This window comes from Entelurus aequoreus, linkage group LG03 (genome assembly GCF_033978785.1).
Source record: "Entelurus aequoreus isolate RoL-2023_Sb linkage group LG03, RoL_Eaeq_v1.1, whole genome shotgun sequence".
In the NCBI taxonomy this organism is placed as follows: domain Eukaryota; kingdom Metazoa; phylum Chordata; class Actinopteri; order Syngnathiformes; family Syngnathidae; genus Entelurus; species Entelurus aequoreus.
Window position 1 is genome coordinate 4,849,301 of NC_084733.1, and position 18,854 is coordinate 4,868,154.

At 34.2% G+C, this 18,854-nt stretch overlaps 1 protein-coding gene across 2 annotated transcripts in view; it reads left to right on the forward strand.

Annotated features, from left to right (window-relative positions):
* slc25a21 (solute carrier family 25 member 21) overlaps window positions 1-18,854 on the forward strand; it is a 257,515-nt gene that overhangs the window by 229,338 nt on the left and 9,323 nt on the right. For both annotated transcript variants that reach the window (XM_062040111.1, XM_062040107.1), the window contains exons 5-8: window positions 313-379; window positions 2,031-2,090; window positions 11,608-11,715; window positions 11,792-11,956. In XM_062040111.1, the coding sequence (XP_061896095.1) occupies window positions 313-379; window positions 2,031-2,090; window positions 11,608-11,715; window positions 11,792-11,956 (400 nt within the window). The remainder of the gene's footprint in view (window positions 1-312; window positions 380-2,030; window positions 2,091-11,607; window positions 11,716-11,791; window positions 11,957-18,854) is intronic.

Here is an 18,854-nt window from a genome sequence, read left to right on the forward strand (position 1 = left end):
CTGCTTACTTTTCTTGCTAACTATCATCTGTTATGCTAACTATCCACCTTTCCTGCTAACTTTCCTGCTAGCTATCATCTTTCGTGCTAACTATCCACCTTTTCTGCTAACTTTCCTGCTAACTATCCATCTTTCCTGCCTACTTTTCTTGCTAACTATTGTCTGTTATGCTAACTATCCATCTTTCCTGCTTACTTTCCTGCTAACTATCATCCGTTATGCTAACTATCCACCTTTCCTGCTAACTTTCCTGCTAGCTATCATCTTTCATGCTAACTATCCACCTTTTCTGACCTACGTTCTCCTCCACAGGATCCTGGGCTTCTACAAGGGAATCCTGCCTCCCATCGTGGCCGAGACCCCAAAGAGGGCCGTCAAGGTGAGACCGGTCCGCGTCGGCGCCCGTTGGCCCGTCGCCACGACAACCGCGGCGTCTCTTAACACGAGAAAACGCCTCCTGTTTGCACAGCCCGACCAAATATTGACCTACAAGCAGTTAGCGCCATCGCACCTGAGCCTGGTCTGGTGACGACAAGCGCGGGAAAGTGCACTGCCAAAAGTCAAGTCAGTGTTCAAAAACAAAAAGAAAAAAAATACAAAAATGAGGAGTATTTTATTTGAACTAAGCAAAATTATCTGCTAATAGAACAAGAAAATGTGGCTAGTCAAGACTTTCCAAAACAAGTCAAATTAGCTAACGTCAATAAACCCAAAAATACCTTAAATAAGTATATTCTCACTAATAACAAGTGCACTTTTCCTGGTAGTAGAAAAAAGAGACCTTTTTGCTCAATATGTTGAAAAATATTCTTAAATTAAGTAACCCACTATGGACTGGACTCTCACTATTATGTTAGATCCACTATGGACTGGACTCTCACTATTATGTTAGATCCACTATGGACTGGACTCTCACTATTATGTTAGACCCACTATGGACTGGACTCTCACTATTATGTTGGATCCACTATGGACTGGACTGTCACACTATTATGTTAGACCCACTATGGACTGGACTCTCACTATTATGTTAGATCCACTATGGACTGGACTGTCACACTATTATGTTAGACCCACTATGGACTGGACTCTCACTATTATGTTAGATCCACTATGGACTGGACTCTCACTATTATGTTAGATCCACTATGGACTGGACTCTCACTATTATGTTAGATCCACTATGGACTGGACTCTCACTATTATGTTAGATCCACTATGGACTGGACTCTCACTATTATTATGTTAGATCCACTATGGACTGGACTCTCACTATTATGTTAGATCCACTATGGACTGGACTCTCACTATTATTATGTTAGATCCACTATGGACTGGACTCTCACTATTATGTTAGATCCACTATGGACTGGACTCTCACTATTATTATGTTAGATCCACTATGGACTGGACTCTCACTATTATGTTAGATCCACTATGGACTGGACTCTCACTATTATTATGTTAGATCCACTATGGACTGGACTCTCACTATTATTATGTTAGATCCACTATGGACTGGACTCTCACTATTATGTTAGATCCACTATGGACTGGACTCTCACTATTATTATGTTAGATCCACTATGGACTGGACTCTCACTATTATGTTAGATCCACTATGGACTGGACTCTCACTATTATTATGTTAGATCCACTATGGACTGGACTCTCACTATTATGTTAGATCCACTATGGACTGGACTCTCACTATTATTATGTTAGATCCACTATGGACTGGACTCTCACTATTATGTTAGATCCACTATGGACTGGACTCTCACACTATTATGTTAGATCCACTATGGACTGGACTCTCACTATTATGTTAGATCCACTATGGACTGGACTCTCACTATTATGTTAGATCCACTATGGACTGGACTCTCACTATTATGTTAGATCCACTATGGACTGGACTCTCACTATTATGTTAGATCCACTATGGACTGGACTCTCACTATTATTATGTTAGATCCACTATGGACTGGACTCAGACACACTCATTGGTCCCAATCTTTCTTCTGCAGTTTTTCACCTTCGAGCAGTACAAGAAGTTGCTGAATTTGACCCCTTTGTCTCCTGGTCTGGTGAGTCCGACACACACCCGAGCACACGCTCACCACAACACACGGACCGGGAACAGGAAGAACATTTGCATGACTTTTCATTAAAACGCGTTACAATCTCGTAGGTTTGTACGGTACACCGGTACTAATGAATCATATTCAGTACTATACCGCCTCTAAAAAACACTGGTGCCCGGCCCCCTTTTTCTTTAACGGGCAAAATCTCATTACAACAAAATAATAAAAATAGACCAAAAAAATTTTTTGTTTTCTTACACAAAAAATTATACCCCATTCATTGCAGTTTACCTGACACACGAAACGTGACACTTTTTTTTTTTTTGAAAAAAAACAAAAAACATGTCGGAATCTTTTTTTAAGAAGGAACGTTGTAATCTTACCAGGGTAACTCATTAGAATTTTTCTTTTTTTCTTTTGATGGTCCGTATAGCGTTTTTAGGTTGTCATGTATACACTTGTCAAAAGCAAATGGTCATCTTAGCTGAATATATCTTTTGACAATAGTTGTACATTTACCACACTAAAGTTGTTATTTTACGTCAACTATTTTTGAGGGGAAAAAAGTGTATAATTTTAAGTAGGTTTTTAACACTTTTATGACAGGTCATATTTTTTCTAAAAAATCCTACATATAATCAAAACTGAATACACAAAATAAAGTTAAAATTTTATGGAAACAAGGTTTGTTTTTCATCTGTTTTTAAGACTTTTATGGCAAGACATTTTTTTTCTGAAGAATCCTACATTTAATCAAAACTAAGTACACAAAAAGTTCAAAATTACATAAAGTTCATAATTTGGTGCGGGAAAAAAATATTGTTCAAGACTTTTATGGCAAGACATTTTTTTCAGAAAAATCTCACTACAACAAAATAATGAAAATAGACAAAACAAATATATAACCCCATTCATTGCAGTTTACCTGACACACGAAACGTGACAAATAATTTTAGTTTTTGTAAAAAAAATTTAAAAAACGTTGGTCCGTTTTTTGTTTTTTTTTACAAAACAAAAATAATTTGTCACGTTTCGTGTGTCAGGTGAACTGCAATGAATGGGGTATAATTTTTTTGTGTAAAAATACAACCATTTTTTTTGTCTTTTTGTATTATTTTGTTGTAATGAGATTTTTCAGAAAAAAATGTCTTGCCATAAAAGTCTTAAAAACAGATAAAAAACAAACTTTTTTTTAATTTTAAGTCGGTTTTTAACACTTTTATGGCGGGTCATATTTTTTCTAAAGAATCCTACGTCTAATCAAAACTAAATACACAAAATAAAGATTTTCTGAAAAATCTCATTACAACAAAATAATAAAAATAGACCAAAAAAATGGTTGTATTTTTACACAAAATATAACCCCATTCATTGCAGTTTACCTGACACACGAAACATGACAAATGATTTTTGTTTTTGTAAAAAAAAAAAAAAAAAAGTATTCTTTTTTATTAAAAGGAACCTTGGAATCTTACTAGGGTAACTCAGAATTTTTGTATTGTTATTATTTTAGTTTTTGTAAAAAATAAAAAAAACGTTGGTCCGGTTTTTTTTTTTTTTACAAAACAAAAATAATTTGTCACGTTTCGTGTGTCAGGTGAACTGCAATGATGGGGTATAATTTTTTTGTGTAAAAATACAACTTTTTTTTTTGTCTATTTTTATTATTTTGTTGTACTGAGATTTTTCAGGGGAAAAAAAGTCTTGCCATAAAAGTCTTAAACAATAATTTGTTTCCCCACCAAATTATGAACTTTATGAAATTTTGAACTTTTTGTGTACTTAGTTTTGATTAAAAGTAGGATTCTTCAGAAAAAAAAAATGTCTTGCCATAAAAGTCTTAAAAACTGATGAAAAACAAACTTTTTTTCCTCCAAATTATGACCTTTGTTTCCATAAAATTTCAACTTTATTTTGTGTATTTAGTTTTGATTAGACGTAGGATTTTTTAGAAAAAATATGACCCACCATAAAAGTGTTAAAAACCGACTTAAAATTAAAAAAAGTTTGTTTTTTATCTGTTTTTAAGACTTTTATGGCAACACATTTTTTTTCTCTGAAGAATCCTACATTTAATCAAAACTAAGTACACAAAAAGTTCAAAATTTCATCCATCCATCCATTTACTACCGCTTGTCCCTATAAAGTTCATAATTTAGTGGGGAAAAAAATCATTGTTTAAGACTTTTATGGCAAGACATTTTTTTCTGAAAAATCTCATTACAACAAAATAATAAAAATAGACCAAAAAAATAGTTGTATTTTTACACAAAATATAACCCCATTCATTGCAGTTTACCTGACACACGAAACGAGACAAATTATTTTTGTTTTTGTAAAAAAAAAAAAAAAAGTAATCTTTTTTATTAAAAGGAACCTTGGAATCTTACTAGGGTAACTCGGAATTTTTTATTATTATTATTTTAGTTTTTGTAAAAAATAAAAAAAATGTTGGTCCGTTTTTTTTTTTTTTACAAAACAAAAATCATTTGTCATGTTTCATATGTCAGATAAACTGCAATGAATGGGGCATAATTTTTTTGTGTAAAAATACAACCATTTGTTTTGTCTATTTTTATTATTTTGTTGTAGTGAGATTTTTAGGGGAAAAAAATGTCTTGCCATAAAAGTCTTAAACAATAATTTGTTTCCCCACCAAATTATGAACTTTATGAAATTTTGAACTTTTTGTGTACTTAGTTTTGATTAAAAGTAGGATTCTTCAGAAGAAAAAAAAACGTCTTGCCATAAAAGTCTTAAAAACTGACAAACTTTTTTTCCTCCAAATTATGACCTTTGTTTCCATAAAATTTCAACTTTATTTTGTGTATTTAGTTTTGATTAGACGTAGGATTCTTTAGAAAAAATATGACCCACCATAAAAGTGTTAAAAACCGACTTAAAAAACGTGACGAATTATTTTTGTTTTTGTAAAAAAAAAAAAAGTAATCTTTTTTATTAAAAGGAACCTTGGAATCTTACTAGGGTAACTCAGAATTGTTATTATTATTATTATTTTAGTTTTTGTAAAAAATAAAAAATATGTTGATCCGTTTTTGTTTTTTTCATGTTTCATATGTCAGATAAACTGCAATGAATGGGGTATAATTTTTTTGTGTAAAAATACAACCATTTTTTTTGTCTTTTTGTATTATTTTGTTGTAATGAGATTTTTCAGAAAAAAAATGTCTTGCCATGAAAGTCTTAAACAATAATTTTTTTCCCGCACCAAATTATGAACTTTATGAAATTTTGAACTTTTTGTGTACTTAGTTATGATTAAATGTAGGATTCTTCAGAGAGAAAAAAAACGTCTTGCCATAAAATTCTTAAAAACTGACAAACTTTTTTTCTCCAAATTATGACCTTTGTTTTCATAAAATTTTGACTTTATTTTGTGTATTTAGTTTTGATTAGACGTAGGATTCTTTAGAAAAAATATGACCTACCATAAAAGTGTTAAAAACCGACTTAAAATTATACACTTTTTTTCCCCTCAAAAATAGTTGACGTAAAATAACAACTTTAGTCTGGTAAATTTACAACTATTGTCAAAAGATATATTCAGCTAAGATGACCATTTGCTTTTGACAAGTGTATACCTGACAATCTAAAAACGTTATACAGACCATCAAAATAAAAATAAAATATTCTAATGAGTTACCCTGGTAAGATTCCAACGTTCCTTCTTATAAAAAAAGATTCCTTTTTTTTTTTTTTTTTTTGTACAAAAACAAAATAATAATTTTGAGGAAAAAAAGTTAGTTTTTTATCTTTTTTTAGGACTTTGAAGAATCCTACATTTAATCAAAACTAAGTACACAAAACGTTCCAAATTTCATCCATCCATCCATCCATCCATCCATTTCCTACCGCTTGTCCCTATAAAGTTCATAATTTGGTGGGGAAAAAAATCATTGTTTAAGACTTTTATGGCAAGACATTTTTTTCTGAAAAATCTCATTACAACAAAATAATAAAAATAGACCGAAAAAATAGTTGTATTTTTACACAAAATATAACCCCATTCATTGCAGTTTACCTGACACACGAAACGTGACAAATTATTTTTGTTTTTGTAAAAAAAAAAAAAAGTGCTTGACTTTTCTATTGAAACGTGTTACAATCTCGTAGGTTTGTACGGTATACCGGTACTAATGAATCATATTCAGTACTATACCGCCTCTAAAAAAACACTGGTGCCCCCCCCCCCCCCCCCCTCTCTTTTTTTTTAACGGGCATGAGGGTGCGTCAAAATCTCATTACAACAAAATAATAAAAATAGACCAAAAAAATAGTTGTATTTTTACACAAAATATAACCCCATTCATTGCAGTTTACCTGACACACGAAACGTGACAAATTATTTTTGTTTTTGTAAAAAAAAAAAAAAAAAGTAATCTTTTTTATTAAAAGGAACCTTAGAATCTTACTAGGGTAACTCAGAATTGTTATTATTATTATTATTTTAGTTTTTGTAAAAAATTTAAAAAAACGTTGATCCGTTTTTTTGTTTTTTTTTTACAAAACAAAAATAATTTGTCACGTTTTTTGTGTCAGGTAAACTGCAATGAATGGGGCTATATTTTTTGTGTAAAAATACAACTATTTTTTTTTGTTTATTTTTATTACTTTGTTGTAATGAGATTTTTCAGAAAAAAATGTCTTGTCATAAAAGTCTTAAACAATGAATTTTTTCCCCACCAAATTATGAACTTTATAGGGACAAGCGGTAGAAAATGGACGGATGGCTGGATTACATTTTGAACTTTTTGTGTACTTAGTTTTGATTAAATGTAGGATTCTTCAGAAAAAAAAATATCTTGCCCTAAAAGTCTTAAAAATAACCTTTTTTTTCCTCCAAATTATGACCTTTGTTTCCATAAAATTTAAATTTTGTGTATTTAGTTTTGATCAGACGTAGGATTCTTTAGAAAAAAATATGACCCGTCATAAAAGTGTTAAAAACCGACTTAAAATTATACACTTTTTTTTTAGCTTGTAATGTACACACTTGTAAATAAATGTAAATATGGAGCAAAAGTTTTATTGTTATTAAACTCTAATAATACTTTATATTGTCGTCACTTTTTTTTCCATCGTATTTCCTTCTCGGAATGGCGTTAATTAAAAACAAAAATGGCTGTAGGCAACCTCCTAATGTAGTTTTGTTATGCATAAGTGTGAGCTCAGGACTCTTAATGTGTGTATTGGCATTGACGTTCTACTCGGGTGTTGCCGCTGCTGTTCAGGCAGGTGTCAGCCATGCTGGCCATTGGTGGAGAGACCCTTTACCTGTCCCATCTATCAACCCCTCCCCCTCCTATCTCCTCACTCTGGTTCTTCCCCCCCTCGTCGATGACGGCGCCATGTGGGTGCTGCTGAGTGGCGTCTCGCTCTCTCACCGACTCGCAGCTGAATGTCTTCAGTGTGATTAATCGGGACGCGGCGGGCAATGAGACAAACAGGGAATGCGAAGGTGGCGGCCTGTGTAAATATGGCGTGGCGTGTCTGAGGAGGATGACTCCCGGGGCTCTGACAGCGGGATAAAGAAGGCAGGAAGAGTAATGAGCTATAGACACGTTCTTGACATGTTCCCATTGCGCACACACACACACACACACACACACACACACACACACACACACACACACACACACACACACACACACACACACACTCCTGTGCACACCGTATTCGTGCAAATACATGCAGCGTTGCGACATTTCAGCATTTGAATACGTACGCTTGAACCTAGCGAGCTGAGGTCAACTCTGCTGCTATTTCATGAATCTGCAACTTTACTCTTTTAAACATGTTTTAAATTCATATTCTCGTACATTATTTTGGCCGAAATCAAGCATAAAAATGGCAAACTGAAGTAATAATAATAATAATACCTAGATGAGGTGTGAATGCTGTGATGAGGTGGCGACTTGTCCAGGGTGTACTCCGCCTACCGCCCGAATGCAGCTGAGATAGGCTCCGGCGACCCCCCCCCCCCCCCCTGCGACCCCAAAAGGGACAAGCGGTAGAAAATGGATGGATGGATGGAGGTGTGAATGCTCCAACGCAATATTTGTAGAAGCACTGCTCTAGAGGAAATGTTGTTGTACTTTTTAAGTCCAATGACAATAAAATGTTTCTACTTTAAAAAAAAAAAATAATAATAATAATAATTAAAAAATAAATATTAAATTAAATTAAAAAAATTAAAAAATGATGAATTCATCTGTTTTTAAGACTTTTATGGCAAGACATTTTTTTTCCTGAAGAATCCTACATTTAATCAAAACTAAGTGCACAAAAAGTTCAAAATGTCATAAAGTTCATAATTTGGAGTGGAAAAAAAATGATTGTTTAAGAGTTTTATGGCAAGACATTTTTTTTCTGAAAAATCTCATTTCAACAAAATAATAAAAATAGATTCTTTCTTCTTCTTTCTTTAGTTTATTTCGAACATGAACACACTTACATCTTAATACGTCACACAATTTCATATCATTTAATTTTACATCATGGAAAAAAAGGGACAGTAGGCAAACTTATTTTTGTATTTATTTATTTTATTTTTATTTTATTTTTTAAAGTAGAAACATTTTATTGTCATTGCACTTAAAAAGTACAAAGAACATTTCCTCTAGAGCAGTGCTTCTAAAAATGTTTTCTATTGAACTGACGTCGCCCAGTCTTCTATGAGTGGTCTACATATGCAAATAAATCCAATTGTTTAAAAAAAAAAAGTTAAAATAAAAAATGAAAAAAAGGGCCAGTAGGCAAACTTATTTCTTTATTTTTTTTATTTGTTTTATTTATTTATTTTTATTATTATAATTTATTTTTTTTAAGTAGAAACATTTTATTGTCATTGCACTTAAAAAGTACAACAACATTTCCTCCAGAGCAGTGCTTCTAGAAATGTAACTAACGTCGCCCAGTCTTTCATGAGTGGTCTACATATGCAAATAAATCAAATTAGGTTTAAAAAAAATAAAATACAATTAAAAAAAAGGGGCATTAGGCAAACTTTTTTACTTATTTTTTTTAAATTTAGAAAAAAAATGTTTTAAAGAGTATAAACATTTTATTGTCATTGCACTTAAAAAGTACAACAACATTTCCTCTAGAGCAGTGCTTCTAGAAATGTTTTCTATTGAACTAACGCTGCCCAGTCTTCTATGAGTGGTCTACATATACAAATAAACCAAATTAGGTTTAAAAAAAAAAAAAAGGGTCAGTAAGCAAACTTATTTACATTTTTCTTTTTTTTAGGACAGGATAACTTTGTCATTGCACTTAAAAGTGCAGCAAAATGTGTTTTCAGTACAACCCGTCCACAGAACAGGAAGACTAATGGGTCGCCACCGAGCAGTGCCCCACATTTTATTTTATTATTATTTTTATTTATTTTTTTAAGAGTAAAAACATTTTATTGTCATTGCACTTAAAAAGTACTGTGACGATCTGTCACTTCATTTCGGTTTGTTTCCTTGTTTTTGTATTTACTTCCTGTCAGTGCTCGATGATAGACTCTTTATGTTGGAACGTTCATGCAAGACTGCTTTCATTTCTCTGTTGATGTTAATTAAAGTCATCTTACCTGCTCATCCTCCTCCTGGTTCTTGCATCTTGGGGACACACAAACGGCAGCCATGCCAGTTCCTCACAAGTACAACAACATATCCTCTAGAGCAGTGCTTTTAAAAATGTTTTCTATTGAACTAACGTCGCCCAGTCTTCTATGAGTGGTCTACATATGCAAATAAATCAAATTAGGTTTGTTTTGTTTTTTTTAAAAAAAGGAAAAAAAGGGCCAGTAGGCAAACTTATTTTATTTTTTTATTTTATTTTATTATTTTGTATTTATTTATTTTTTATTTTTTATTTTTTAAAAGTAAACACATTTTATTGTCATTGCACTTAAAAAGTACAACAACATTTCCTCCAGAGCAGTGCTTCTAAAATAATTTTCTATTGAACTAACATTGCCCAGTCTTCTATGAGTGGTCTACATATGCATATAAATCAAATTTTTAAAAAAATAAGTAAATTAAAACAATGAAAAAAAAGGGCCAGTAGGCAAACTTTTTATTTGTATTTCATTTATTTTTTTAATTTATTATTATTTTTATTTATTTTTATTTTTTATTTTTTTAAAGTAAAAACATTTTATTGTCATTGCACTTAAAAAGTACAAAGAACATTTCCTCTAGAGCAGTGCTTCTAAAAATGTTTTCTATTGAACTAACGTCGCCCAGTCTTCTGAGCGGTCTACATATGCAAATACATCAAATTATGTTTAAAAAAAATAAAAATACAAAAATGGGAAAAAAAGGGCCTTTGGGCAAACTTTTTTTTTTATTTTTTTTTATTTTTTAATTTTATGTATTTTTTTATTTTTTTATTCTTTTATTTTTTTTGTATTATTATTATTTTGTATTTATTTTTTATTTTTTTAAGTAGAAACATTTTATTGTCATTGCACTTAAACACTACAACATTTCCTCTAGAGCAGTGCTTCTAAAAATGTTTCTTTATAAAAAAATGGAAAAAATAACTTTTTTTATTTTTATTAATGTTATTTTATTTTATTCATTTATTTTATTTTTTTTTTTTTTATTTTTTTTTTTTTTTTAAAAGTAGAAACATTTTATTGTCATTGCACTTAAAAAGTACAAAGAACATTTCCTCTAGAGCAGTGCTTCTAAAAATGTTTTCTATTGAACTAACGTCGCCCAGTCTTCTATGAGTGGTCTACATATGCAAATACATCAAATTATGTTTATTAAAAAAAAAAATTAAAAATTTTAAAAATAACTTATTTTTTATTTATTTATTTTAGTTTATTTTATTCATTTTTTTATTTTATTTTATTTTTTTTTAAAGTAGAAACATTTTATTGTCATTGCACTTAAAAAGTACAACGAAATTTCCTCTAGAGCAGTGCTTCTAGAAATGTTTTCTATTGAACTAACGTCGCCCAGTCTTTTATGAGTGGTCTACATATGCAAATAAACCAAATTATGTTTAAAAAATTTTTTTATTTTTTTTTAAATGAAAAAAAATGGCCCGTAGGCAAAGTTATTTTTTATTTTATTTATTTTATTTATTTTATTTATTTTATTTATTTTATTTATTTTATTTATTGTATTTATTGTATTTATTTTATTTATTGTATTTATTTTATTTTATTTTTTGAAGTAGAAACATGTTATTGTCACTGCACTTAAAAAGTACAACATTTCCTCTAGAGCAGTGCTTCTAAAATAATTTTCTATTGAACTAACGTCGCCCAGTCTATGCAAATAAACCAAATTAAGTTTTTTTAAAAATAAAATAAAAGTGGCAGTAGGCAAACTTTATTTTTATTTTTTCCCCAAGTATGATGAGTGGTCAGCATCCAGAAGATGTCTTTAGCTCTACTGGCGCAATAGAATGTTGCTAATACTGTCATTGTGAAAGTGTTTACAATCAACTCCAAATGAACGCTCCTCTCCCACATTGTCCTACCACCTGGTAGGCGTTGTCCGCAGCGGGTCTGGGCGCAGGCTTGACCGAGGCCGTGGTGGTCAATCCCTTCGAGGTGGTCAAAGTCAGTCTTCAGGCCAACAGGAATGCCTTCAAAGAGGTGAGTGGCATACCAAACAATATGTCTTTCTTCATACGTCGCCTTTTGCCCACTTTTGGACGTCTCCCCCGAACAGCAACCGTCCTCGTTTGGCCAGGCCCGACGCATCATCAACTCGGACGGCTTCGGGCTGAAGGGTCTGAACAAGGGACTGACCTCCACGCTCGGACGCCACGGAGTTTTCAACATGATCTACTTTGGCTTCTATTTCAACGTCAAAGACGCCTTCCCTGCTAACTCGGTAAAGTACAAATCCCGACCCGTCGAGCTGACATGCTAAAAAAAGCTGGCACATGTGGCAAAAAAGACAGAGAAAGTTGAGGAAAAAATGCATTTCTTTCAATATGCATAATAACAAAAAGGGTAATATTAAAAAAAAATTGATAAATGTTGATAGTCCAACACATTCTGACTGGTATACACCCACAATAAATACTGACTGGTATACACACATAATAAATACTGACTGGTATACACACATAATAAATACTGACTGGTATACACACATAATACATACTGACTGGTATACACACATAATAAATACTGACTGGTATACACACATAGTAAATACTGACAGGTATACACACATAATAAACACTGACTGGTATACACACATAGTAAATACTGACTGGTATACACACATAATACATACTGACTGGTATACACACATAGTAAATACTGACTGGTATACACACATAATACATACTGACTGGTATACACACATAATAAATACTGACTGGTATACACACATAATACATACTGACTGGTATACACACATAATAAATACTGACTGGTATACACACATAGTAAATACTGACAGGTATACACACATAGTAAATACTGACTGGTATACACACATAATACATACTGACTGGTATACACACATAATAAATACTGACTGGTATACACACATAATACATACTGACTGGTATACACACATAATAAATACTGACTGGTCTACACACATAATACATACTGACTGGTATACACACATAGTAAATACTGACTGGTATACACACATAATACATACTGACTGGTATACACACATAATAAATACTGACTAGTATACACACATAATACATACTGACTGGTATACACACATAATACATACTGACTGGTATACACACATAATAAATACTGACTGGTATACACACATAGTAAATACTGACAGGTATACACACATAATAAACACTGACTGGTATACACACATAGTAAATACTGACTGGTATACACACATAATACATACTGACTGGTATACACACATAGTAAATACTGACTGGTATACACACATAATACATACCGACTGGTATACACACATAATAAATACTGACTGGTATACACACATAATACATACTGACTGGTATACACACATAATAAATACTGACTGGTATACACACATAGTAAATACTGACAGGTATACACACATAGTAAATACTGACTGGTATACACACATAATAATACTGACTGGTATACACACATAGTAAATACTGACTGGTATACACACATAATACATACCGACTGGTATACACACATAGTAAATACTGACTGGTAAACACATAATAAACATTGACTGGTATACACACATAATACATACTGACTGGTCTGATGGGATGATGGGCCAGTGTTGGACGGTCTGACGGGATGATGGGCCAGTGTTGGACGATCTGACTGGATGATGGGCCAGTATTGGATGGTCTGACAGGATGATGGGCCAGTGTTGGACGGTCTGACAGGATGATGGGCCAGTGTTGGACGGTCTGACAGGATGATGGGCCAGTGTTGGACGGTCTGACAGGATGATGGTCCAGTGTTGGACGGTCTGACAGGATGATGGGCCAGTGTTGGACGGTCTGACAGGATGATCCAGTATTGGACGGTCTGACAGGATAATGGGCTAGTTTTGGATGGTCTGACAGGATGATGGTCCAGTGTTGGACGGTCTGACAGGATGATGGGCCAGTGTTGGACGGTCTGACAGGATGATCCAGTATTGGACGGTCTGACAGGATAATGGGCTAGTTTTGGATGGTCTGACAGGATAATGGGCCAGTGTTGGATGGTCTGACAGGATGATGGGCCAGTGTTGGATGGTGTTACAGGTAGATGGGCCAGTGTTGGACGGTCTGACAGGATGATGGGTCAGTGTTGGACGGTCTGACAGGATGATGGGCCAGTGTTGGACGGTCTGGCAGGATGATGGGCCAGTGTTGGATGGTCTGACAGGATGATGGGCCAGTGTTGGATGGTCTGACAGGATGATGGGCCAGTTTTGGACGGTCTGACAGGATGATGGGCCAGTGTTGGATGGTCTGACAGGATGATGGGCCAGTGTTGGATGGTCTGACAGGATGATGGGCCAGTGTTGGATGGTCTGACAGGATGATGGGCCAGTTTTGGACGGTCTGACAGGATGATGGGCCAGTGTTGGATGGTCTGACAGGATGATGGGCCAGTGTTGGATGGTCTGACAGAATGATGGGCCAGTGTTGGACGGTCTGACAGGATGATGGGCCAGTTTTGGACGGTCTGACAGGATGATGGGCCAGTGTTGGATGGTCTGACAGGATGATGGGCCAGTTTTGGATGGTCTGACAGGATGATGGGCCAGTTTTGGATGGTCTGACAGGATGATGGGCCAGTTTTGGATGGTCTGACAGGATGATGGGCCAGTGTTGGACGGTCTGACAGGATGATGGGCCAGTGTTGGATGGTCTGACAGGATGATGGGCCAGTTTTGGATGGTCTGACAGGATGATGGGCCAGTTTTGGATGGTCTGACAGGATGATGGGCCAGTTTTGGATGGTCTGACAGGATGATGGGCCAGTGTTGGATGGTCTGACAGGATGATGGGCCAGTGTTGGACGGTCTGACAGGATGATGGGCCAGTTTTGGACGGTCTGACAGGATGATGGGCCAGTGTTGGATGGTCTGACAGGATGATGGGCCAGTGTTGGACGGTCTGACAGGATGATGGGCCAGTGTTGGATGGTCTGACAGGATGATGGGCCAGTGTTGGACGGTCTGACAGGATGATGGGCCAGTGTTGGACGGTCTGACAGGATGATGGGCCAGTGTTGGATGGTCTGACAGGATGATGGGCCAGTGTTGGATGGTCTGACAGGAGGATGGGCCAGTGTTGGACGGTCTGACAGGATGATGGGCCAGTGTTGGATGGTCTGACAGGATGATGGGCCAGTGTTGGATGGTCTGACAGGATGATGGGCCAGTGTTGGATGGTCTGACAGGATGATGGGCCAGTGTTGGATGGTCTGACAGGATGATGGGCCAGTGTTGGATGGTCTGACAGGATGATGGGCCAGTGTTGGACGGTCTGACAGGATGATGGGCCAGTGTTGGATGGTCTGACAGGATGATGGGCCAGTGTTGGATGGTCTGACAGGAGGATGGGCCAGTGTTGGACGGTCTGACAGGATGATGGGCCAGTGTTGGATGGTCTGACAGGATGATGGGCCAGTGTTGGATGGTCTGACAGGATGATGGGCCAGTGTTGGATGGTCTGACAGGATGATGGGCCAGTGTTGGATGGTCTGACAGGATGATGGGCCAGTGTTGGATGGTCTGACAGGATGATGGGCCAGTGTTGGATGGTCTGACAGCCAGTCTCTCCAAAACCAATCACCGACATGACGCAAGCTCATCTGAGCGCGCTCAGTGCTGTCACGCCGCCACTTGAGGGCCAAAGAGGGACGGACGTGTTTGCTTAAGACTTAGAAGTCACCTAAATGCTCTTCTTGGGTTGCTTCTTTCTTGTAGTTCCTCTGAGGGGGTCCACCCTGTCTTCTTGGGTTGCTTCCTCTGAGGGGGTCCACCCTGTCCACTGGCTGTTGTCTTCTTTTAATTTATTTTTATTTTTTTCAAATCAACTGTCAAAACTATGCTGAGTTTGGCCTCTTTTGTTTTGTTTTGTAACAGTAATACGTCTGTGTGGAGTGGCAGCCCAATTACCCAAATGGTCCCCATATGCGTCCCCCAAGTCTGCCTGCACGAGCCTTCTTCTCAGCCAATCAGAGCTTCCGCACCGCAGTCAGAAACCCCGAATCTTAGTCCCGCCCTCACCGCCCCCACTACCTCGCCGCCATTTGCAATCCTATGCACTCTGGCGTGTCAAAGAATATTAGGGCCACACTCGCATGACACAATTATTACACTGGGGGGTTTTTTTCACCCAGATGCCAACATATAAAAAAAAGGTTTTACGAGATTTTTTTTTATTTTTTATATACAGTCGTGGAATTAACACATTATTATGCCTAATTTGGACAACCAGGTATGGTGAAGATAAGGTACTTTTTTAAAAAATGAATAAAATAAAATAAGATAAATAAACTAAAAAACATTTTCTTGAATAAAAAAGAAAGTAAAACAATATAAAAACAATTACATAGAAACTAGTAATTAATGAAAATTTGTAAAATTAACTGTTAAAGGTTAGTACTATTAGTGGACCAGCAGCACGCACAATCATTTGTGCTTACGGACTGTATCCCTTGCAGACTGTATTGATATATATTGATATATAATGTAGGAAGCAGAATATTAATAACAGAAAGAAACAACCCTTTTGTGTGAATGAGTGTAAATGGGGGAGGGAGGTTTTTTGGGTTGGTGCACTAATTGTATGTGTATCTTGTGTTTTTTATGTGGATTTAATAAATAAAAAATAAAAATAAAAAAAATAAAAAACCGATACTGATAATAAAAAAAAACGATACCGATAATTTCCGATATTACATTTTAACGCATTTATCGGCCGATAATATCGGCAGACCGATAAACCAAAGAAACCTCGACTATATGTATATATATATATATATATATATATATATATATATATATATATATATATATATATATATATATATATATATATATATATATATATATATATATATATATACTGTATATATATATATATATATATATATATATATATATATATATATATATGTATATATATATATATATATATATATATATATACTGTATATATATATATATATATATATATATATATATATATATATATATATATATATATATATATATATATATATATATATATATATATATACATATATATATATATATATATATATACATATAGTCGTGGTTTCTTTGGTTTATCCGTTATATAGTGCTCAATACTGGGGTAAAATGGAATATACATTAGGTCAGGAAAAAACACAGAGGCTATTTCATCCCTACAAGCCTGTTTCGCAGGTTTCCCTGCTCTTCAGGGGAGTTAAATAAAAGTTGAATAAAGTCCCCTGAAGAGCAAGGAAACCTGCGAAACAGGCTTGTAGGGATAAAATAGCCTCTTTGTTTTTTCTTTATATATATATATATATATATATATATATATATATATATATATATATATATATATATATATATATATATATATATATATATATATATATATATATATATATATATATATATATATAATTATTTAAAAATGTTTACAGGTAGTTTAGAATGTATTGATTAACTGACCTTGAATTGTTTTTTTGCATCAAAATGTCCTGTGCCTTTGATTTTTAAGAACATATTTTTGTAGATGTAGATGTGTGTGTGGATGTACGTATGTGCCATGTCTGTATGTGTATACAGTGTATATATGTATTTGTATATACTGCATATGTATATACCGTATATATAGTCGAGGTTACTGTGGTTTATCCGTTATACAGTGCTCAATACCGGGGTAACATGGAATATACGTTAGGTCAGGAAAAAACAAAGAGGCTATATATATATATATATATATATATATATATGTATATATATATATATATATATATATATATATATATATATATATATATATATATATATATATATATATATATATATATATATATATATATATATATATATATATATATATATATATATATATATCTGTACTGGATGTGCGTATTTACGCATGAATATACCACACCGTATGTATGTTTGCATGTACAATATATTTGTCTCTCAGTATGTGCGGGAGCAAAATAAGTTCTATAAGTAAGTTATGAGTATCGGTATTGAGAAGCAGAAGGTTGTCTGTATCGGTATTGGCTTGGAAAAAAAACATATATATTGTGCATCCCTAAAAATGGTAGTTTTATGTGAATAAAAGTCATAATTTTTGTAACAAAGAGCAATTGTGTAAAAGTTGTGTACAAGGAAAAAGTTATCTTCCTAAAATGGTTTTATTTGGAGGAAAAAAATGTCGTAATCATCCAAGAAAAAAGTTTTTTCAGCTGCAGTGTTTTTATAATAATATTTGTAATTTTACAATATTCTTACAAGGAAAAAAAAAATGTGACCGAGAAAATAATTGAGAAAAATGTAAGGCTTCCGGGAATAATCGTACATTTACAAAAAATATATATTGTGCATCCTTAAAAAAGGTAGTTTTATGTGAATAAAAGTCATATTTTTTGTAACAAAGAGCAAATGTGTAAAAGTTGTGTACAAGGAAAACGTTATCTTCTTAAAATTGTTTTATTTGGAGAAAAAAAACATCGTAATCATCCAAGAAAAAATTATTTTTCCGCTGTAGTGTTTTTACAAAAATATTTTGTAATTTTACAATGAGTTTTTCTCATCTTACAGGGAAAAAAATGTGACTAAGAAAATAGTTGAGAAAAAGTGAGAAACATGTAAGGCTTCCGAGAATAATCGTATATTTCCGAAAAATAAAAATGTTAATTCCTAGAATTTTTTGTAATTTTGTGTCACTTGAAATAATATTGACAAGTGGTAGTGTAGAAGTTGCCCTCTAGTGGGTTCTTCGGACCACCACACACTGCCAGGAGAGCCGGGAATTTCAGGGTATAACACTGTTTTATTCTCATAACAGGTGCAGAGGCTTTTGCATCCGCTCAGCAGCACCTCCAACCCCGACTAACGCGTCTCGTCACGGCTGCTGCTAATAAAGGCGACAGGCGATTAGATAACAAGGCCCCCACCTGGGCCTTCTTCGCACCTGTCGCTGCCTTCGAGGCCAGTAATGGCAACACCCCGTTCCGCGGCAGGCCCGCAGGCCACGCCCCCCTCCACACGTAGTCTCACGATAATAAATCGTACAATAATAGTAAAGATTTTACGTTAACTGAGTGGTAAT